Source organism: Silene latifolia, chromosome 4, assembly GCF_048544455.1.
Source record: "Silene latifolia isolate original U9 population chromosome 4, ASM4854445v1, whole genome shotgun sequence".
Lineage (NCBI taxonomy): Eukaryota > Viridiplantae > Streptophyta > Magnoliopsida > Caryophyllales > Caryophyllaceae > Silene > Silene latifolia.
The window spans coordinates 15,898,345-15,922,130 of NC_133529.1; the positions used below are offsets into that span (position 1 = coordinate 15,898,345).

A 23,786-nucleotide genomic window follows, 5' to 3' on the forward strand; every position below is an offset into this window, starting at 1 on the left:
AGTAGACGCCAACCGGCAAAGTCACTACCAATGCGATTGATACTCGCGAAAGCGACCAACATGCTTAAGAACGTATGAGTACGATTGAGAACGCAACTGATCGCCCGGCCAATCTGGGAGTGGCAGAGGAAGCGATCAATATGTCTATAGATACGAACGCTGTCGAGCCGTAACCTCGATTGCCTCGGCCAAAGCCGGGAGTGACCGGGAAACAACGACCGATACGCTAACATGTTCACAACGGCAGTTGGGAAGCGCAAATCTGACCGCCTCGGCAAAGACCGGGAGTGGAGGAGGAAGCGACCGACATGCCAACATGTTTAAAAACATGTCTACAACGGCAGTTGGGAAGCGCAAATCTGACCGCCTCGGCTAAGACCGGGAGGGGAGGAGGGAGCGACCGACATGCCAACATGTTTAAAAAAACGTTTAAGTACAGTTGAGATACGCATTCTAACTGCCTCGGCCAAGCCGAAGGTAAAAACGAAAAAAAAAAAAGCGCTCAATATGTTTAAAAACGTAAGGAGACAACTGAATAGAGGATTGAGATCAAAACCCCGGCCAAGCCGAGGGCAAGTAAATAGACTTTATTAAAAATGTTTACAAGTAAGACAAGAAAAGTCGACAGCCGCCCCCATAGGGATAGCCTAAACACAACCTACCAAAGTTTAACAAAAACAAAAGGTACAGCAAAAGGTTACAAACATAAGACTTGAAAGCGCCAAAAGGATGGCAGGGAGGAAAGGCTCAATAGTTGGCCCCCGAACAGCTGAAGCTGTCCGAGGGACCGGGTGAATCTGGTGACGACCGCCCGTCTCCCTATGCTTGTTGCTGCTCGCCACCGGCAGCATTAGCAGCATCACCAACGGTGGGCGGCCCAGAGGAAGGCTTGGCAGCTTCACTTGCCTTGACCCTCTCAGCCTCCTCTCTGGCCTCCTTCACCTTAGCATCCCGGGCCGCCTTCTCCGCAGCCTCCTGAGCGGCCTTCGCCGCCTTCGCCTCATCCGCGGCCTTGGCCTCCGCAGCAGCGGCCTTCTCATCCAAAAGTCGGTCAAATTCTTGCCACGGGAAGGAGCCTTCAGGAACGAGCTCTTTAATTGCATCCCTGGTAGCATCTTCAGCTTGGTCCCAGTACTGGGCACACATGTCAGGGATGATGACGGTCTTCAGCGTCTCAATGTCCTTCTCCCTCTGAACAAGGATAGCCTTGGTGTTCTTATGCTCCTTCGCCTCAGCCGAATGCAGAGTCTTCCATCTCTCCTTCTGCTCAACCACGACCTTATAGCCGCCCTCAAATTTGTCTTTCTCCCCCCGCAGCTTAGCAGCGTCGGCCTCCGCAGCCTCAACCTTGGCTCTCTCGGCTAGGACCGCCTTCTCAGCGTCCTCCCTAAGCTTTCGCTCAGCGAGGAAGTTCTTCATGGCGGCCTGGAAGTCCTCCTTCGACTTCTCGGCCTCCTTCTTAGCGGCGGCAAGCTCGAGCCTAAGCCGTTCAAGCGCAGGGGCAGCTCGAGCCATGACCTTTTCTTGCTCCATAATATGAGAGCCGGCTAGTTCAGTCCACTTCACCAGCTTCTTGGACAACCTTATGCCTGCCGCCGTAAGCTGGGCGGGGAAACCTTCTGGGATGAGGAGTCGACGGTGACATTTCTATCGCCCGTCTGCACAGGCTGCTTCTCCAATTGCCGTTCAGTGAGAACGACAGCTGACGGCGGCTGATCTACAAAAAATCCAGACAAAGCATCCATGTCAACATTCATCGACATATCAGAAAGCCTGTCATCAGGGACACCTAGGGAACCTGCTAAATCCGAGCCATGGGTTAGATCCGTACCGGTCCTAGCCTTCTTGGGCAGAGGGCCGGCTGACCCCTTCTCTTTCCCCGCCTCGGTAGCAGCAGCAGCAGCAGCAGGCGTCTTTTCCTTCTTCTTATTTGAAGGAGGAGGACCCTCCACAACGGTGACCTCCTCTTCAACATCGACGACCACCTGCTCCTTTTGGACTACGGGGATTGAAGATTGAGCTGGAGTTGACGCCGTTGCCGCCATAGACGTTGTTTTTGGTCTCCGGCCCGGCACGTTACCGCCAATCTCCGCTTTAGCCGCCGCCACATCCATTGCCTTTATCGCCTGCTCTATAAGCTCGTGTGGTGCCGGTCTGCGATCACGTGGTGCGGCCTTAGGATGCAGCTCAGCAACTTTCCCGTCCTGGTCGAGTCCCAACCTTTTTAGGGTAGAGACGGGGAGATCCTGGCCGAATCGATCTGCAAGAAACAAAGCAAAAATTAAGTAAAAGAAGTAAACCGGGGCAAATACAGAAGCATAAAAAGCAAAAGTGGGCCTCACACCGACCCCACTCACCCTGGCCGAGGGCCGGTATGAGGCCGACGTGGAAAATCAGCTCGTCTTGAAGGACGTTCTGCGTCGGGGGCATCCATCCCTTCGGCGTGCCATCCTTCTCAGCCTCGAACAGGCTCATTGCCCGCTCTTCGTCCTCCTTAAGATAGACCTTCTTGGCGTCCATCTTAAGCTTATTCCAGGAGACATATCTATCATGCTCCCCCTGATTCTCACACCGCAAGTTGACGCGGCTCTGAAAGGACCGGAGCAGTGGATAGTCCTCCGGCACCTCAACGTATACCCACCGCCCCTTCCAGTCCTTGCAAGATGTCAGCTTGGAAACGGTGACGTAACCCGCTCGGTCAGTATCTTTGTACCACCCGAGCCGCCTAGGTAGTCTGCCGAAGATGATGAAGCCGGCGGAACAGGTTAACCGTTGGGGCCTCCCCCTTAAAGAGACAAAGCCACACGAAGCCAATAATAGTCCTAATGGCCAACGGATGCAGTTGTGCGACGGCGACGTTTATGGCTTTGATTATGGCGGCGACGTGTTCATTAAGAGGAAATCGGAGCCCATACTCCAGATGTCTGATGTACACGCCGATACAGCCTTCGGGAGGACAACAGACTGCCTGATCGCCCTCAGGGACAACAATTCTATACCCCCTGCCGAAGGAATAATGGTCTTCAAAAACATCAGGACCGGAACAACTAGCGAACTTATTCGTCCAAACACGATCAGGATTGATCGAGCAGGCATCGCCGTGCCACGAATAACGCGGCCTCTCTTCCTCATCATCATCATCAATAACCTCCAAAAATCTCTCATCAATTTCAGGAGAAGGAGACTTGGGGCCCCCGAACCCTATCGGGGTGACAACCAGTGGCTCCTGCACATCAAGATGCGACGGTTCGCCCCCCGGCGCAGAGGTACTAGGCATAGCATCAGCAGAAGACATGGTGACAACAATTATTTAAACAAGTAAAAAGTTGGGAAAAATTTGTTTGTTTACCTTGGAAGAAAGTGTTACGCCGAAGTAACGCTTTGGAGACTAGAGAGAAATTTCTTCGAAAAAGCTAAGAGAGAGGAAATTTTTTGAGAAAATGAAGTTTGATGGCCAAAATGAGGGGGTAACTGCTCTATTTATAGAGCAAAGCCCATTCAGCGGACCAATCAGAGCAAAGCCCATGAAGCGTCCACCAATCAGCACCAGGCCACGTGTCGAGCATGCAGCCACGGAATGTCAATCGACACACAGTGACAAAACTTCTTCGACACGCTCCATGGTATCCACTTGTTAACGGCCAGCTGATCAACCAAGCTTGGCAGCACCGGCCGGGGGCAATCAGAAACAAACGGCACTCTCAGCCTTGGTCTCGGCCAGCGCCATTTTCTTTTCCACATTGGATGTCCATTACACAACCATGTGGAGGGGGGATATGGTACGGCCTGAACAGAACCAAGCCGAGGAAGAAGAAGCCGAGGAAGAAGCTCAACACGCGCAGAATACGCTCAACACTCATCGAAGGTCCATACCATGGCATAGACTACGCTGGGGGCAAATTGATGGGGCATATTCTGCACCCGCTGACTGAGTCAACATATTGAGCAAGGTCAAAGCCAAAAGACAGCAAGTCAACGTATTGACAGCCTAACCGACGCAGCCTGTCGGCCTGTCACTTGGGTCTCGGTCTCGGCACCTAGCCGGCCGAGAGGCATATCCGCGTACTCACATCCAAGTCCCCTCGGCATGGAATCAACCAGGCCAGCCGGCCTGCCATGGGTCCCTCGGCCGAGGGTAGAACAGTCTTTCCACCTGCTAGCCACTTGGCCACTTGGCCACTACGTGACAAAAGGTGAAAGTCTATAAATACTCCACTTCTCTCATTGAGAAAAGGATCCCAAAACTATCAGAAAAACACCTATTTAACTGGTATAAACTCCCTTATCTCTCTACAATATACTTTGCCAAGTAACACACAACTTATCTCTTTAAGTTTACTGACTTGAGCGTCGGAGTGAGTACGCTCGGTACCAAGCCGAGCCCTCAGTTTGTTCATTGTTGCAGGAGAGAGCGAGAGGAAGAGACAAGAAAAGACGTCATTCTACAAGCTTACGTGGTCACAAATCCTGCACCGGAATTACACCCGGAACAAGCATAATCTTGCCCGTTGGAACAAACCCGAATCCTTTTACCATTTGATTTATCCTCCGAGTATGCTCCTGCATCATTCAACCTAATTTATCATGATATATTCTCAACAATATTTCCCTAATTAGATTATTAACATGTGTCGTTGATTCAATTACACAATGCTTTACATCATTAAAATTGCAGTGTCGTAAAGGCTCAGGCCCGTCCATGGCTAGGTAAGAATGATCGGATGTATACAATGTTACACATATCAAACCACAATGAAATTATTTCTGGATGACCCGTAATGAAAATTATGTTTGCTGACTGCTAGTTTAGTACATCATAACATTAGAAATGTGAATACTTTGGCGAGATAGTGATAAATTACACAAATGCAAATTATACAAGTATAATTTTATTAATGAATTACATAATCTTTGCTTACAACAATGTTATATTTATATACAGATATACTACACAATACAAGGGGTAGTTATATTTTATTTGACCAAGGGACACATTGGCATAATCTATAAACAATGTTATATGACTTATATCTTCCTTCACATTCCGCGTATGCCTTGTCTCCGTCAATATACTCCAATAGATAGTTTACTTTATTCCATCATGTTCGTCATCAAAAGACCCAAAGTCATTCGACAATCGACATAATCTATAAACAAGTCGTAACAAGTAGGCATGTAAATGTAATTCCAGTTTATCGACAAAGCTTATACACGATTGTTGATCATACCTCAAGCGAGAATGCTATGTCGAATTTTTGGTGCCTGTTTCAATCAAGTTTGAAACTTTGAACATACATGTGGTATCTTCGCTCAAACAAATAAATGATTAGAATTACAAATAAATTGATCAGATAATTTATACTATCTGTATACTCGACTAATAGTTCAAATGAATTCGAGAATTGTAGAAGAAAACTGTTTTTTTTAGTACATTTCTCCAGCAATGTACATTTACGGACTATAAATGTAAACCAGTGCGAAAACATTGCTCTTGCGATTGTAATTTATTAGAACAAAAGTCGCATTTTTAGATATAAAGGTCGCTTTGGCCGAGTGGTTAAGGCGTGTGCCTGCTAAGTACATGGGGTTTCCCCGCGAGAGTTCGAATCTCTCAGGCGACGTCTTTTTTTTCTTTTCAACATGTACAATTACAAGACGTTTTAAATTTTGTTGTAGTTACCGTCAAATAAATATATTGACCACTATTTTCTTGCAACAAACTTTGACCGTCAATAACTCTTGGATACAAGTTGAGAATACGATAAACTTTTTTTTTTCAAATTAACCGTCTTTTAAGAGGTTTTCAGTTTGAAAAAAAAAAATCACCAACGTCTCAACTCGTAGTCGGGATTTCATAACAAATAGTTCGTATTTCAAATGATGACATTGATCCGTATTTATAGGCTAAATATAATCATAATATCTTCTAATATTAGTAACATAATAACTTATTCAATAATATCGACATTATTTCGATTATGATATATTATATCGTAATCTTCTCTAACATCACGTAACCAACATAAGTGGAAAAAAACACAAAGAATTCAGAACGAGAGTGTGATACATTGATCCATACGCCAAAATATGAAATTTTTTTTTTATTAGAGTAAAGGACTTATGGTACACAAATCCTACTCAAATACCACTATTAGCAATGAAAAACATTAACTATATATTTCAAACGGTTTTTTAACATGTGCCTTAATAAGCTGAGTATGAAAAGATTCAAAAAATATTCTGAAAAACCTATTAACACCCATCTTTACGAGTACGTCTATGTAAAACGGCCTTTATTATGAAAAGTGATGATTGGTGGAAGTTATTTTAATGCATTTTAGGTAAAAGAGTTGATTTTTAATGTAAAAGAGTTTTATATAAGAATTGTTGCATCTTTAGTTACCTTACATATTACTCCTTTCGTTTATCTATTTTTATCTCATTTCTTTTTTGCACAACAGTTAAGAAAATGGATTAAAAAATGAAAAAGTAATGAAAAAGTAACAAAAGTAATGAAAGAGTAATGAAAGGGATTAAAAAATGAAAAAGTAATGGCAAATATTGTAAATATACAAGTGGGCAAGGATTTGTTTGTCATTTGGATGTCTAAATAAGGAAAGATGTTCTCTTATTTTATCTCATCGTATACTTTATTACCCGGAAGTGGTGATTGACCTTCATATTTATGTGCAATTATAGAATTAACCCCACAACTTTCAATTAGAGCCTCATAAGTTTCACATAAGATGCAATCTAACCCTAATACAACATCTCACCAAAATATCATTATATAGCAATAGCTATACCAATACATACTAAAACCATATCATAAACTAAAATTAATGTGTTACATACTAAAACCATTCTTTTATATACGTATGTAATTTGGTATGCTTTTTTGAAAAAAAAATAAAAAAAAATAACAATTTTATGTGAATTTTTTTGAAATGTCGGGTTAGATCAGGTTTTGCTTTGTTTGGCTCATAAGTTTGCTATCCAACTGATTTTTCCGATTATTTTACCAATTTTAGTCGGCTTATGGTCATTATTTAGTGAGATTATAAGCTTCGTTAATTTTAGTTACTTTAAAAAAGTCGTTCATAATGTCGGTTTATTTTTGTACGTTTGAGATTAACCGCACTATGGAAACGACTTCTTGCACCGACTCTAAATGCTACGGAGACGTCTTACCACATTGATACTTTGACCAACAATAGAGAGGGTTTTCCACCCCACTCCCTAAACAATAGAAGTTTTAAACCCGTGCAAAATTGCACGGGTATGTATTTTGGCCGGTATTAACTATTAATGATTTTGGATGATTTTTTTTCTTTGCATTTCTATTGTAATTATCTAGTTGGTCTGAATCATCGATCTACATAATTAATGTTTACACTTGTTTCAAATACGTGTTCAAATGCAATGGTTTAAGAGGAAATAACGTAATATACTATTATAAATAAAATTTGCATACATAAAAAACTTTACACCCGATCGAATAAAGAAATATAATTTAATAATCTACTTTAACACAGCTTAGTGTAACATCAGAATGTCAAAGCTTATATGATTTATTGGTGAAATTAGTGTGTGCTAGTAAGCCCATATACAATAAAGTACATGGATCGTTAAAAATACTTCGTATTTTGTTTTGATAATTAAATATTTCTTATTTTTAACTAACAAATTCAAAGATGCCGTCTTTATCATAAAATTTCGAATTGTTAACATAAAATTAATAATCCGTATACAAATAAAATCAAAGTGTAAAGTTTGGGCTATTATCGCTTTGGACTCGTTGTCAGTAAATTTATTGCATATGTATAAATATAGTTTTATCAAATTATTCGGAATGTATAAAATTATTTCATATTATTATTTTCATTAATTCCGATTTGTAATTCATACCGCTTATATGTCATTAATTTCATTTATTCGGAATGTATAAAATTATTTTATAGTATTATTTCATAGTATTTGCTCTACGAAGGAATTTGTAGGATATTTGTATTGACGGAATTCTGAAAAAATATACTCTTTTGCACACTAACGGGTCCCATCATAACATGAATTTCAAAAAAAAAAAAAAACTGAATTAATGAGGTGGCACGTCCTAGATTGAGTATTGTCTTCTGAATTAATAAAGATAAGATTCCATACTTTCTCGACCAAACTCCACATAAACAAATGATAACACATTATTTTATACGGTTTTAACCCATATTTTATCTCTTATTTGATCGGATTAATAACTCGAGGTAGCTATATCGACCCATTTTACTCTTATATAGCACATAAGTTGATTAGCTTAAAATAATGTTATTTCATATTATTTGTTAGGATTTTGGTATTGCTTCCGTCATTTCATTTTTGTAGGTACCAAACCCGAGAGAAAATAAAATGAAGGAAGACGGGTTCAAGCAGATTAAGACAAGAAAGAGGGAAGCAAAATCTTGTAATCGTTTTTGGGCCCCTTTGCTTTTTTGTGTTGGGCTTTCAAGCAAGACAAATAGTTCGTGTTTCTAACGATTACATTGATCTGTATTTATAGCTAGAGCTGGCAAGTCTGACCCGACCCGAACCCGAAAATATTGTGACCCGAAACCGACCCGACCCGACCCGATGACGACCCGTAACCCGACACGATCCGATTATCAGTGACCCGAACCCGACCCAGACCCGACCCGATATTGACCCGACAAATCTTGACCCGATTAAATTGATGACCCGACAATTATTAAGCTTATTTTTGATCAAAATGAAAGTGATTTTGTGTTTAGATTGATATGTTTGACTTAGTAATTGATTAATTAAACCAAATAATAGGTTAAAAACTAAATTTAATGGTAAAAAATTATAGTAATGCGATTAAGTTACCAGACCCGATAATGACCCGACCCAAACCCGACCCGACCCGATACATCATTTGACCCGAAATGACCCGACCCGATAACGACCCGAACCCGACCCGACTCGACCTGAAAGGGTATGCTGACCCGATATGACCCGAACGGACGTGACCCGACTCAAACTCGACCCGACTGACCCGATTGTCACCTCTATTTATAGCTAAACACAATCACAATATCTTATAATATTAGTAACATAATAATTTATTCAATAATACCGATATTATTCCGATTACGATGTATTATATTGTAATCTTCTCTAACGTAACCAACATACGTGGAAAAAACCACAGAATTGAGAACGAGAATTCGATACATTGATATTTGATACTTACACCAAAATTGAAATATATTTTTTTTATTATAGAGTCATGGACTTAAATACCACTTTATGGTACACAAATCTTACTCAAATACCACTTTTTTAATATGATAAATTAAATTAAATTTCTTTTGAGACTTTGATAAAGATACTTAATTTTACTTATTATATAAGTTATGGGACCAAATCATTTCAATTAAAAATTGAGTCAATCACCACTTTTTCGCTTTATCATCTAAATTTTAAATATTAAATTAGTGTTGAAAATCTTGGAGAATATTAACCTTATGCATGTCCTTGTCTCACATTAGAAGATTAAAATACTTATTAAAGACATATTAGAAAACCCTAACCCTAATTACCTTGCCGTCGCACTTCTCAAGTTCGAGCTACGGCATTCAACTTGGAAAAAAATACCTACGCAAAGTAATGTGTTGTATTAAAACCCTATTCCGCCATTAAGGTACGTATTTCTTACACAATGCTACAACAAAATAGATGGAGCTCCCTTCCCGACGACATTATCGCAAAGATCATCTCCCACCTCGACGTTATTCCTCGAGGCTCCACCATCACAATTTCGACAACTAATTTCGATGTCAAATTATATAAACGTGATACTAACAATATTTCCGAGTTTTGGAGCATCCTTGATAACCTCTTCACCATATTCACTACCCCTTGTATCGAAAACTTTAGTATTGATCTTGACCATACCCTCTATGATGAACCTTGTGTAAGGCCTATCTTATACTCATGGGCTCGTCGACTACGTGCTTGTAGCATCAAACACATCGCGATTCAGTCGCTTGCTCGTTGTCACTTTGGTGACCGAGTTTGCCCGCCTAGCGTTTTTCAAATTCATTCGTTGGTATCACTTCGCTTGTCATCATTGTTTATCAATAACGAGTATGATCGATTTGTTTCACTTCCCATTATTCTTCCAAACCTTGAAGATCTTAGTATTGGTTACGTTAAATACGGACTTTTGGGACGGCTTTTAAGTAGTTGCCCGTCACTTACACGCTTGTGCTTTTCCCTTGTTGTTGAGCCAAAAGACGAAATATTTTCCGTGTCAATATCAAGTAAGAGTTTGAAGCGATTGAATATATTTCTAGATATGTTGTCGGTCCGTGAGGACATCGACGTTATCATTGATGCTCCAATATTGGAGCATCTATACTTTAGTGCTAATAATTCTTCCTTTTTATCAATGCGGACTTTCAATTCGATTTCCAATCTCAAGTCACTTACACTCGGAGGTGGTTTAGCGACGAAGCTCTTCAATAGTCCTACCAAGATTATCTTCCCTAATTTGACATATCTTGCTTTATTTTCAGTGAATTCCTCTTTAATATTTAACGCGACATTAAAACAACAAATATTGCATTGTCCGAAAATAGAGGTTCTTCTGTTACATTTTTCGGTCCTATGCAAGATAGTTTGGGATACAAAGGCTATATTATTAGTGCCAATTGAACATGTAAAGCACTTGACGTTGGATATGACAATTCTTCGAATAAACAGACAAACGTTGAATTTCGTGACATGGTTGTTAAGGAGTGCTCCGGTTTTGAAGAAGCTTGTCATCCGTGGATATGGTACTCGTCCTAGCGATGATTCATTGAGCGAATTTTGCAAAACTTTACTCAAGTGTGCTGAGGATACTTCACGTTGTCAAATCGATTTCTTAGGAGGATATAAGCTAGACTGAGAAGCTCAAGCCTCAAGGATAAGGTTTTACAAAGTATGGATATTAGCTACGTACGCAATTATTAAAACAGTTTTTATAACGTGTGTCCGATCCCTTGTCAAGAAACATTTAGAAGAATATATCATGACAAATTGGTAAGTATCGATCAACTAATTTATATCAAGAAAACAAATTTTCTGATTCTTTACTTAATAATGCTCTTTAATTTTTATGTACTATGTATGTTATTAGGGCACGCGTTAGAAAATCTGTTATTCTAATGTGAAACGCCCTATTTAAGCATAAATAGGATTATACATTCAGTTGTACCATAAGCATTGTACAATCAAGTATAAGAATCCGAGCTTATATGTTTTTTTTCTGAGCTAATTCAAAGATCATGTTTTTAATGTGTAAATAGATAAGTTCAATACTTTCGACAGTAATAAATAAGCTCATACGGAGTATTATTTAACATAAAGCTCGGATACTTTATCACAAAGCTCGTATTCTACACCGTACAACATATACAACTGGTTGTATAACCCAGGAATTGCTATTTAAGCTCAAACATCGGTCCCTGGCTGGTTTCTCATTAGTCGAGGAAGCAATATACTCCGTATATATATCTGCGCAAAATTTTTAAAAATGTTGACGCGGACTTATTGGCTCGAATTAGGCCCTGTTCTTTTGGATTTAATTTCAGTTCTAATAAGTTCGATTGATTCGACTCCATTCGATTCGATTGACTCCATTCAAATCGATTGATTGATTCGATTCGATTGAGATCGATTGATTCGATTCATATTAGTTTATTTCAACATTACTATTATTGTTCTTATTGATATCATTATTATTATTTTTATATTAATGCATTTACTATAGTTATTATTATATTATTTTTTTACAAAGTATAGACTGAGAAGCTCAAGCCTCAAGGATAAGGTTTTACAAAGTATGGATATTAGCTACGTACGCAATTATTAAAACAGTTTTTATAACGTGTGTCCGATCCCTTGTCAAGAAACATTTAGAAGAATATATCATGAGAAATTGGTAAGTACTATCGATCAACTAATTTATATCAAGTAAATGAATTTTCTGATTCTTTACTTAATTATGCTCTTTAATTTTTATGTACTCCGTATGTTATTAGGGCACGTGTTAGAAAATCTGTTATTCTAATGTGAAACGCCTTATTTAAGCATAAATAGGATTATACATTCAGTTGTACCATAAGCATTGTACAATCAACGTATAAGAATCCGAGCTTATATGTTTTTTTTCTGGTTTTTAATGTGTAAATAGATAAGTTCAATACTTTCTAATAAATAAACTCATACGGAGTATTATTTAACATAAAGCTCATATTCTACATCGTACAACATATACAACTGGTTGTATAATCCATGAATTGCTATTTAAGCTCAAACATCGGTCCCTGGCTGGTTTCTCATTAGTCAAGGAAGTAATATATCTGCGCGAAATTTTTAAAAATGTTGGCGCGGACTTATTGGCTCGAATTAGTTTGAAATAATCTCCAAAAAACCAACTACTTTGTCAAATAGCCTTAAAACGCCAAAACAATTCTATAAGTTATGTCCGACGAAATAATATGTTTTAAAATGTTAAATCGGAGACAATATAAACTCAATTCGAAAAATGTGTAACATAATTTATAAATATCTCGCATTTCTAACAAATTTAACGAAGAACATTTAACATTTTCAAAACAATTCCGTCCCAATCCCTATTAACAATACCCAAATCATTAACGACAGCAACAGGCAACTGAACGGCCTTAGACTTAGCAGCATCGTTACAGACACCAACAATAGTCAGAATCTGAGCAATGTATCCTTTAGCACCATTAAAATCTCTGTTATTAACTCTATCCGCGACAACATTAATAAGTGATTGAGAGGATTCGACATTATCGAGACAGATATTGAGTGCATCCTTTAACGGTTGGTTTGTTGTACTTTGTGCAATGTTGTACTCGTCGGAGTAAAGCATGCTTATTGCGCGAGCACCGCATGTCATTACGCTTTTCACAACAGCGATGTCTGTTGAGACGTCTTTGCCACTGACGGTGTTCACGCAGGCTGAGCATTCTGTGGGATATGATGTTGCTTGACATAACCGTGCTATTAGAGCTTCGTTCCCGTGTGCTAACTGTGGATTTTGCAATGAGACGGTCCAGAGGAATAACACTAGAATGGCCGCTTTGGCGTGCATTTTGAAAGGCAATGAAAATGAATGAAGATGAGAGGACTCTCTAAGATAGTACGGAGTAATATTTTCGAGATATAAATCAATATATTTATAGAATTATAGTACATCGAATCGAATGATTATATAAAAGGGTTTTTCTAACTGTGCCCTTAGGGTACATGATAATAAGCTAAGTAAGGAAATATTTTCAAGATTATTTCACTAATTATGGTAAATATGAGTTTCAACTCTAATTTATCATGATATATTCTCAACAATATTTCCCTAATTAGTTAATATATGTTATTCGTAATAAAATACTCATAGTTAATTATTTGTCATGTCGAGTTTTATATGAAGCAGTCTCATAATGCAATAATATCAGGATGGATGTGATCGTGATACAAAAAAAATTATGATTTTGTGTATCAAGATGATACTATTCCTAAGTTGGTAAGAAAAAATAATTTATTTTCTTCCAAGAAAGTTTTATTTTCATAGATTTTACAAGATCCACAAAAATTACAGTGTCGTAAAGTTCAGGCATGCAATGGCTAAGTAAGGATGAATTGGATGTACACAATGTTGCCCATATGTTCAAAACACAATGAAATTATTGTTCCTGGATGACCCGTGATGAAAATTACGTTGGCTGACTGGTAGTACAGTACATAATATCATAACATAACAAATGTAAATACTTTGGTGAAATAGTTTAATTTATTCCATCATATTCGTCATCCAAAGACCTAAAGTCATTCGAGACAATCTATAAACTAGTCTTAACAAGCAGCTAGGCATGTATATGTAATTCCAGTTTATCGACATTACTTATACACGGTTATCATACCTCAAGCGAGAATGCTATCTTATTTATTAAAGGAACAACCACAGAGCTGAGACGTCGCTCTGTGGTTGAAAGTCAACTTTTCAAAGATCAATTTTTTTTGCTCAATTTATGGAACCCACGTTCTATCATGGATTTAATTTGCTGCACATAAAAGAAATTGCCTAGCTCATTATAAAACACAAATTTGCGTACCAAAATAAATAAATTATAAAACACATATTTAGAAATTTAATTAATATACAAATTGATTGAAGAATTGGAAATAATAAAATTTACAAATTTAATATAATTGATTGAAGAATCATAAATAATAAAATTTATATAATTGATTGAATAATCATATAACAACCGACATTTGAATTTGAAACCTATATTATTTTCAAACTTAATTTTCTTTAAAAAGAAGAAGAAAAGAAAAAAAATAGGCAGACTTAAATCTTCATGTAGTGAGTAAATGTACAAACTTCAAGTTTTCAACAGTGAAAGTAAACGATTTTCCACACGAAATCGCTTCAGAACAAAGTTTTATGGTGATAAATGGAATTAGGGTTAAACTGGAATGAAAAAGAAGGGGATAAATAAAAGATGCGACGGCTGAAGTTAAGGGAGGTGGAAGGAGGAGGAGAATATGAATGGATAAAGTCAGGGAGATTGAGGAAGATATACATGGAGGTGGATGAGGCGAAGGTGGGTATATAATTAGGGTTAAAGTGAACATGGAATATACGAGATTATGAGGTCAATAGTTTGGGCTGAAGGTCTTAAGTTGGCCGAGTGTGTCGTAGTTCATTTAATATATAATGTATCTTTGTTTTAATCTGTCCTTCCAATGTACAACTTTTTATCAATTTGGTATATTGTATCTTTGTTTTAGAGGTGTTTAAATACGGGCTTGGATCGGATATAGGCGGATTCATGTTTGATTTTTGGCCCACGGACAAGCGAGTTAATGGGTTTGGAACGGGTTAATGGGCTGGGCCTTTATATTTTTCTTAAAATGCCTTGCCGTACCCGCTTATTTAGCGGGCGGGATGAGTCGGGTTTAATGGACGAAACGACCCATGAATAGCTCTACTTTGTCTTAACATTAAAACGAATAAGTAACATCCAATTGAGCATGTAAAACAACTTTTTTACTTTTCTTGATGCATTTTCCTTTTGACTTATATTATTATTTAATCCGTCTTAACTCTTAAGCCCAAGACAGATACTCCTAAACAAGAATTTGTGAGCTATGATTGTGCAGATACAATAATCCATCGCAACATTTATCTTCTACAACAACACAAGATTAACTATTTAGCAATCATGTCCCATTAGACCTGTTAAAAGGGTCGGGTTAAAATACGGTTAAATAAAATACGAATTGGGTTATACGGGTCACAGGTCATATTAAGTTAGAATATTTTATTAAAAACAAACTATGTTTGCCGCCTTTTACTTATACCATTTTCTTAGGCGAAAAACTAAGAATGTATATATTTTTTTTAAAATGAATCATATTCAATATTAATATCGTATTTATATTTATTTACTTAGCCTACTTCTATTTATGCGTTTATGAAAAAAAATATTTTATGGACCAATAGCAACATTTTGGGCATGGTTTTTTTTTGTTAATCATAGCAACGTTTATGGACGTTTAAACACGTCACTCAAACTAATTTCCATCACATTCACTTGTGATTGCATATCGTCTTTAATGGCCTATTACATTGCAAATACAAATGAAAGTTCGAGATAGTAATTTGTCAATTATTTTTACTTTTTGTTCAAATAGTGTGAATATGATGATTATTCATGCAACTTTTTATTTTATTTTAATGAGATTTATGATGTAACATTATCGTTTAGTTTTTGTTATCATATATTTATATGATAATTTCATGGGTGAGAATATTTTACAGTTTGATTTATATCAATTTAAACGTGCAAGGGTCAAAATTTCATTTTAGCCCGTTTCACTAATTTAAAAATTTATACTAAAATATGGACCAAAATTCTCATTTTAAATAAGCACGGGTCAAAATTTCCATTTTGTTTTGTACATTGGTTTCAATAATGAAAAGAGGTCTAACAATTTGAAGAAGCCTGCAACTATTCAAACTTATCAAACCTGTGCAATTTCAATAATTTTATGTTAATTTCATCCAAATAATTTTGTTTCATTTTATACAAAGTCGGGCTTTTTTAAGCACCCGAGTAACAAGTTAGAGTAGAAGTTCAAATTTAGCTAACAAAAGAACATATCATATTACAACAAGTACTCAGCTAATTTACCCTAACGTATCATTTATGCTAATTACAAGTACTGAGCTAATTAACCCTAACATGTCATTTATGCTAATTGCAAAATGAAATTATAATCCTTATCTAAGATCTTAATTAAACATGACTCTTTATAACTCAATTATTACATTTAGAGATCAAAATTGTTAAACAAAAGTAGGGTGATATTACTGCTTTACTTTAAAATTTTATTTCTAAAGATAATTAAATTCAAAAGGAGATAATTAATTAATACAGTATTAATATACAATTTCATCTTGAATTTTTTTTATAGTAACAATTTCTTAAAGAGCATACCCGTGCAATTTGCACGGGTTTAAGACTAGTGTCTTCTTTCAAACAAAGGTTTAGAAATTAGAACTACAAATAAATTGATTAAATAACTTCTAATATCGGTATACTAGACTAATAGTTCAAATGAATACGAGATTTGTAGAAAAAAACTGATTTTTATTTTTTTTCTTTTTGGTCCATTTCTTCAGCAATGTACTTATATTCACGGAATCACGAAGTTTAAACTAGTGCGAGAAAAATAAAGCGGTTACCTGTAACAAAGTCATGTACCTTATAATGTACAAGAACTAGCAATTCGCAAACTGGTACAACAAAGTCGCTTTGGCCGAGTGGTTAAGGCGTGTGCCTGCTAAGTACATGGGGTTTCCCCGCGAGAGTTCGAATCTCTCAGGCGACGTTTTCTTTTTTTTTCCGTACTCTGTAACATTTGTGAATGGAATTGCAAAATCATTTAGATGGCAAGACGAGCTTGGAAACAAGCACTTGCATTAGCTATAGTCACCACCATTCTGCTATCCCGGTTTCAATCAAAGCATCAAGTAATTAAGTTCAAGAGTCAAGACATAAATTAATCTTTAAGGAGTACATCAAATTTGAACAAGACAAACAATGAACAACCATTATGAAAGGATGAATGCAATCATTGTAACAGAAAAAGAGTGAAGCAAAATCAACACAATTAAAACCACACCACACTCACTTGGTTTTTTTATTTGTTTGTTTATTTGTAATGCATTGAGAGATGATTTGTATAATTTTAGTCGGTTCAATTTATTTATTTATTTTCATTTGAATTCTGTTCAATTCGGTTTATTTTAATTTTTTGCTATTATTTTATATAAAGTTAGTTCAATTTAAGTACTTCACTTTTGAGGTGGTCATGGTCAGAGCAAAGCATAAACCAACCTTGTTTCCTTTTGTTTGTTTTTTTTTTTTCAAGGAGCAGAGATGGGTCATGCTGGCAAAGACCGGCCCTGACCGACCCTGACCGAAGGACGAGGAGGGTCAGTTGCTCAACGAGAATAGTAATCTACAACCACATAGGGAAAATGGCGGCCCATCGGTCGCACTTTGACACAACAAAGTCCTGTATTTCGTATAACTACTCACAAGTCGCACTCTGACGCAACAAAGTCGCTTTGGCCGAGTGGTTAAGGCGTGGGCCTGCTAAGTTTATGGGGTTTCCCCGCGTGAGTTCGAATCTCACAGGCGACGTTTTTTGTTATTTTTTCCCTATCAACTATTCAACTTGTACAAGACTTCCTAAATTTTGTCCAATTGGTCTCCCTTGTGACGGGTTACCATTTGTGGCGGATATTTTGTGAGATAAAATGGTAACAAAATGGGTTAGTGGAGAAAGAGCATCACATGAATAGTGTTGCAGAGAGAGAAAAAGTGGGCACTTTGTGAGGTAAAATGGTATCCGTCACTCAAGAGTGACGGATATGTGCCGTCACAAACAAGAATTTGTGAATTTTGTCGAAGGTACACCCATGGACGGTTTTAACTTTTAAGGGATGATTTATGTCAGCCGATCGCAAATCATTTTGGAAGGAATTAAGGCTTTAATGTTGTTGTTGTATTAAGAGGTAAAAAAAATTCAAAAAAAAGAAGTAAAAATTAATGATTATTGTTAAGTGTTAAAAATTACGTAACTTTTTAAATTTAATGTTGTAGTCTACAATTCTTAAATATTAAATACATTTATAGTTAAAATTTGATAATAAATATTAATAAAATGTATAGTAGTCACACTATATGATACAATACATCACACGTAAAATGTATAATAGTACAAAATAATTGATAGAATACATTTCTCTACAAATATTGACGCATAAGAGTTACAAGCATATGTAAGGCCCCACATGCATATACAATATCCAAAAATGTTAGGCCTATTTAAAGGTTAAAAGGGGCGTTTGGTCCGCGCGTGGGTATAGGTTTGGAATCAAAAATCATATCTGGGTGGTATCGGGTTGTAACTTGATAGCTCATACTTGTGTTTATTTCAATTTGGGTGGTATGGGGTTAGAAATCAATCAAAGGAAAAAAAATTCAAAATACAATATTTTTAATAATAATTTTTAATACACTATTAAATCATGTAGATAAAATTTAATCAAATAAATATAAAATATTTTTTTTACAATATGACATAATTATTATTTTCACTTTTTGTTATTTTTAATTTTATACCATGAGTATCAATCTCATACCTAGACCTGGCAAACGGGTCAACCGGGTCGGCTTCGGGCCGGGCCACTTTGGGTCGGGTCATTTCAGGTTTCTCAAATTTTCGGGTTAGTTCGGATCGGGTCAGTTCATTTCGGGTTACGGGTCTATTTCGGGTTTGTTGGTCGGGTGTGTTTCGGGTCAAACGGGTCGGGCCATTTTCGGGTCAAAGATTAAGAGAAGAGAGGCATTTCAAGTCTATTAGGGTCAATTAAAGTTATATTTTGTCGGGTCATTTTCGGGTTGAGTGGTTTTAGATTGGTCATTTCGGGTCGGGTTTGTTACGGGTCCATGAAAGCTCGGGTCATTTTTGGGTCGGGTCGGGTCACTTCGGGCTTCGGGTGTCATTCGGGTTCAGCAATTCGGGTCAATTTCGGGTCTCGGGTCATCTTTTTCGGGTCGGGTCAACCGGGTCGGGTTGATTTTGCCAGGTCTACTCATACCCACCCCCTCCCTGGGTATGAGAAACTCATATCTCATGGGTTTAAGGTATAGGTATGAAACCTTTATTTTCATCAAACAAACACGTGGTGTGGTATGAGTTTGGTTAGGGGGTAAGTTGTCAAAACAAAGCAAAGGTGTTAAATGTTGCGTTTTGGCTATTTTTGTTTTAGATTCGTTTTATGTTGTCATAGAACGATCTTAAAGAGGGTTGGTGTTTCTCCAATGTCACAATTCAATCTATGGTTGAGTTGAGCTCTGGAGCCTAGAATTGATAAACGGGTCAACCGGATCAGGTTTGAGTTGGACAATTCGGGTAGGTCAATTTCGAGTTTGCAAATTTCGATTTGGGTTTAGATTAGGCCGGGTCATTTCGGGTCTGTATCAACTATTATCAAATTATTCATGGATAATAATCAATGGTAACAATAAACATTCGGATCGATTATATTAGGTCAATTCAATTCAAATTCAAGTTAAACTCAGATCTTGAATTCGAGCGCTGGCCCGGTCAATTTTACCAGGTCTACTTGAAGCCCATAATGGCATAATCTCCCTCTCATCTATCACCTGAAAAGCCCAAATAGACAAACATAACCCAAACCCACACAAATACCCAAAACCCTTTTCCAATATCCACAATTACACACACAGAAAATCCTCACCACCTCAAAAAGAAAGAGTGAAGAAACAAAGAAAGGGGAAAAAATGGGGACACAAATGAACACCCAACAATCATCCTATCTTGTTCTTAATCTTCCATCAATAATCACCAAATTTCACCACAATAATCCTTTATCTTCTTCCAAATTTCCATCTAATTCCACTTTAATAAACAATTACCCAAAAACCCTTTTACTAAAACCTATACATAGTTCATTTTCCAACACTTCTTCATCATCAACGAATAACAAAGAACAAAAATGGGTACATGAGGGTACTATTTCTGAATCACTTCCTAATGGTATGTTTTGGGTTAATTGTGATAATGGTGATGTGATTTTGGGTTATGTTTCTGGGAAGATGCGGCGTGGGTCCATTCGGATTTTGCCTGGTGATAGGGTTAAGATTGAAGTTAGTCGTTATGATTCTACTAGAGGTCGTATCATTTATCGAACTCGCGGTTAACTGGTTATGTTCTTGGAGTAGGTCTCCTGGGAGACGGTTTTACGATAAAACAATGTAAAATCACCGCTTTTCTCACAAAAAAAGACATGGTAGTTGGTGAAAGAATAGCAATTGTATTATTTTGTTGTTGTTGTTGTTGAGTTATGTTTTGGTGTGTGACTTTGTGATTGCAAGTTTATGTGAATGAATGAATGAATGAATGAATGTCACATTTCATCAATATGTTAATGTTAATGTTATTATTTTGGCAATTTCAGTTTAATTGGAAGTGTTGGTTTAGTTTGATTTGAGTTGGGTAGGACTATAAGGTAGGTGTTGAATTTCTCACCGTATTTATGAGTTTTAACATTGCTTCATTTACACGAGTTTGAACTCTAGACTCAATTAGGCTACACCAATTTCTATCAAATTTCAGTTTGATTGTGTTTTGCCTGTAGGCATCAGGGCATGCCGCATGGTACATAATCTTAACAAATACGGAGTAGTCACAAGGACTCACAAGAAGTATCTAATTTCGTGAATATATGATCCGTTTGATGAGTCTACCCACGAGGCCGAGTGTTTGAATGAGTTGAACTATGTAATTTGTTACAATATCAAGACCATTTGAGTCCTGATTATGTTCCTAGTAACGGACTCAACAAGGTGATTATGTAATTTGTTACACTCCATTCTCCATGGCTCAATGTTACATTCAATTTAATAATGTATGCACTCTAGAGGTAACCTTAATTATCACCAATGTGACGATTTAAAAAAAAAAGGCATCGTTCACTTAATCATTTGCCTAATCATATTTCGATCAAAGAAAAGTGATTTTTTTGCCCATTTTACTAGCAATTAAAAATGTAACTAATACGTTCAGGAATAAAATATATAAACCAGTGCACAAAAAAAAAGTGTAAAAACTTGGTTGAGCTCTTAAACGCAACAACGTATGGAGTATATAATAAAGCATAAATCGCATATTCCATCAACAAAGTCGCTTTGGCCGAGTGGTTAAGGCGTGTGCCTGCTAAGTACATGGGGTTTCCCCGCGAGAGTTCGAATCTCTCAGGCGACGATTTTTTCTTTAATTTTTTTACTTTCTGAATTTTGCGTTTCTCAGCAGTTTCAAATAATTGAACCATAGTAACGGAAACAACGATATCAAGCGAGTAGACGTATATATCAATCACGGCATAAAGGAGTAACATCTTAAAAAACAAAAATTACTTTATTCCAAGATCAAGTACAAGCCATTATCAAGCTGTTATTAATCAGCTGAATTACAATTAGGGAGGCCACATTTGCCAAAAATAGCCAAGAAAAGTTCATGATCAATCCCAAATTGAGGCAAAAGAGGCGACGAAGCGTAAGAACACAAACACTTCTCATCACCACTCTTAATAATGCTGCAGCAATCTTGAGTCGGAGGTGGTGGGTTTGGCTTCTTTAACGCAGGCCAACAAACCATAAACTTTTGTGCCGGTATATTACATATCATCAACCCTTGCCCATCTACTCCTTGGATCGTTAGCATTCCGACTACAATTAACACGATCATTAAGCTCCCTACATTCTTTCCCTTAACCTCCATCTTCTCCTTATACTTGTTTTTTTTTTCTTAGTTCACTTGATTGTGTTTCGGGTTATTCGAATGTGCTAATGACAATGGTAATACTCCTATATATAGTTGATAGAGTGCATGCTTTTTATCATGTTTGGAGGGATTACATGCCATTTTGTGTACTTCATATGAAGTAACTGAATTTCTTGTTGAAATTAAACGTGTTTCCACACCGAGATTAACGTGAAGTTCTTGGGACTAAGAAGTTACAGAGTATTAACTTTGCTTAACATGTGAACTAAGCAGCTTGAACATGCTGCTCTGCCGATTTGAGATCATTTATCCCGCTTTTGTTCCCGTCTCAGGTCCTACTATCTTAATATCTTGTGACAACCATTCATCCCTCTAAAACTAAAAGAATAAAGAAAACACAATTGTTTTCCCGCCTAAGTACTTATGTCTGTAAGTGGACCTATTTTTTTGGGAAATTCTATGGTGTACCCCTCTATTTATCCAGTTTCTATGGTGTACCCCTCATTATCTCAAATCATCAGATATACCCCTGAAGTCTTTAGTTCATTCTCAACCGAGACCATTATTGAATCTTCCGTCAAATTTTCCGTTAATTGCTTCTATTAGTCTTCTTTACTCAAGATCTTCATCTTTTTTACCCACTATCTTCATCTTTTTCACTCATTTTCAACACCTTTACATCATATTTACCAAACTTTTCAAATTTTCCTACACTATAACATTAATGCCCTGCACCATCCAACAACTCAAGAGCCACCAAGATTTCGACCTGCTCCATTATGCTCATTAATTCCTTATGCATAACCCATGCTCATCCTATGTCTCACCCCAACTAAGAAACTTTCACGAGTCTAATTGTAATTAAAACCAAATATTTCATTCGATCTTATATCAAACATTAGGGTTTTGTGTCAAAGAATCAGGGAATTTGAGAAAGAAAATTGCCAGTTTTTGTGCTTTTGAGCAAATTGAATATTTGAATAACATATACAAGTAAATGATATTTTGAAAGGAGGCGGGATTTTGGATTTTTTAATTCACTAGTATGTCTAAAAAAATTGTTGTTTGTATTACTTTGTTTTCTTCTTAGAGAAAGGGGATATGAATGGAAGGTAGGAGATGAAATTGGTGGGTGAAAAGTATGAAGATAATGGGTGAAGAAGAATAAAAATGAGATAGTGAGTTAAGAAGATGAATAGTGTAGATAAAGAAGATGAAGGTGGCAATAATCATACCGATTGACGGAAAACGTGAGCAATTAATTGAAAACTTAACGGAGAAACGACTTCGGTTATGTTGTGGAATAAGTAAAAGAGTTCAGGGGTATATGTGATGATTTTAAAAACGGAGGGGTATATGGTAGAATTTAAAAAAATACAGGGGTACACCGTAGAATTTCCCTATTTTTTTTTATCATCTTAACTCAAGAGTACAATTCAATACTTTAGTGGGTTAATGAGAGATTAAAAAAAATTTACACGTTGGGCTCCATAATTATTGGCTCAATCTTTACCACAAATAAAATATTTGGCAAGAAAGATTCCACAACTTTATCCCATATTTAATAAAATATTCTTGCATTCAATTAACTTCCTATTTAATAACGCATTCACACCTCAATCTTCATAAAAAACCTGAAAATAAATTAAAAAACATAAAGTAAAATACGAAATTAAATAAAATAACATATTGATATTTTAAGGGTTTTTTGTCGAAAACTACTTTATATTTATGGGTATTTGTAAAAAAACTACCTTATATTATTTTTTTTGTTTTCAACTACCTTTGTTTTCTTTATTTTTGGTCAATAACTACCTACGCTAAGAGTC

General features: G+C 36.9%; 1 protein-coding gene and 4 non-coding genes across 5 annotated transcripts; all 5 read left to right on the forward strand.

Moving 5' to 3' along the window:
* The first annotated feature begins 5,539 nt into the window (after window positions 1-5,539).
* TRNAS-GCU (transfer RNA serine (anticodon GCU)) lies at window positions 5,540-5,621 on the forward strand. The gene has a single exon. It is a non-coding gene; the product is annotated as a tRNA-Ser (tRNA).
* Window positions 5,622-9,712: 4,091 nt separating this feature from the next.
* Window positions 9,713-10,945, forward strand: LOC141651131 (F-box protein At4g09920-like). The gene has a single exon (XM_074458853.1). The coding sequence runs from the start codon at window positions 9,713-9,715 to the stop codon at window positions 10,943-10,945; it is 1,233 nt and encodes a 410-aa protein (XP_074314954.1).
* Window positions 10,946-16,886: 5,941 nt separating this feature from the next.
* TRNAS-GCU (transfer RNA serine (anticodon GCU)) lies at window positions 16,887-16,968 on the forward strand. Its single transcript has one exon. It is a non-coding gene; the product is annotated as a tRNA-Ser (tRNA).
* Window positions 16,969-17,704: 736 nt separating this feature from the next.
* Window positions 17,705-17,786, forward strand: TRNAS-GCU (transfer RNA serine (anticodon GCU)). Its single transcript has one exon. It is a non-coding gene; the product is annotated as a tRNA-Ser (tRNA).
* A 3,570-nt stretch (window positions 17,787-21,356) lies between these two features.
* On the forward strand, window positions 21,357-21,438 carry TRNAS-GCU (transfer RNA serine (anticodon GCU)). The gene has a single exon. It is a non-coding gene; the product is annotated as a tRNA-Ser (tRNA).
* The last annotated feature ends 2,348 nt before the right edge of the window (window positions 21,439-23,786 follow it).

What these genes read in the sequence shown, in the direction of transcription:
- LOC141651131 (XM_074458853.1), top strand. Translation starts at nt 9,713, where the DNA reads ATGCTACAACAAAATAGATGGAGCTCCCTTCCCGACGACATTATCGCA.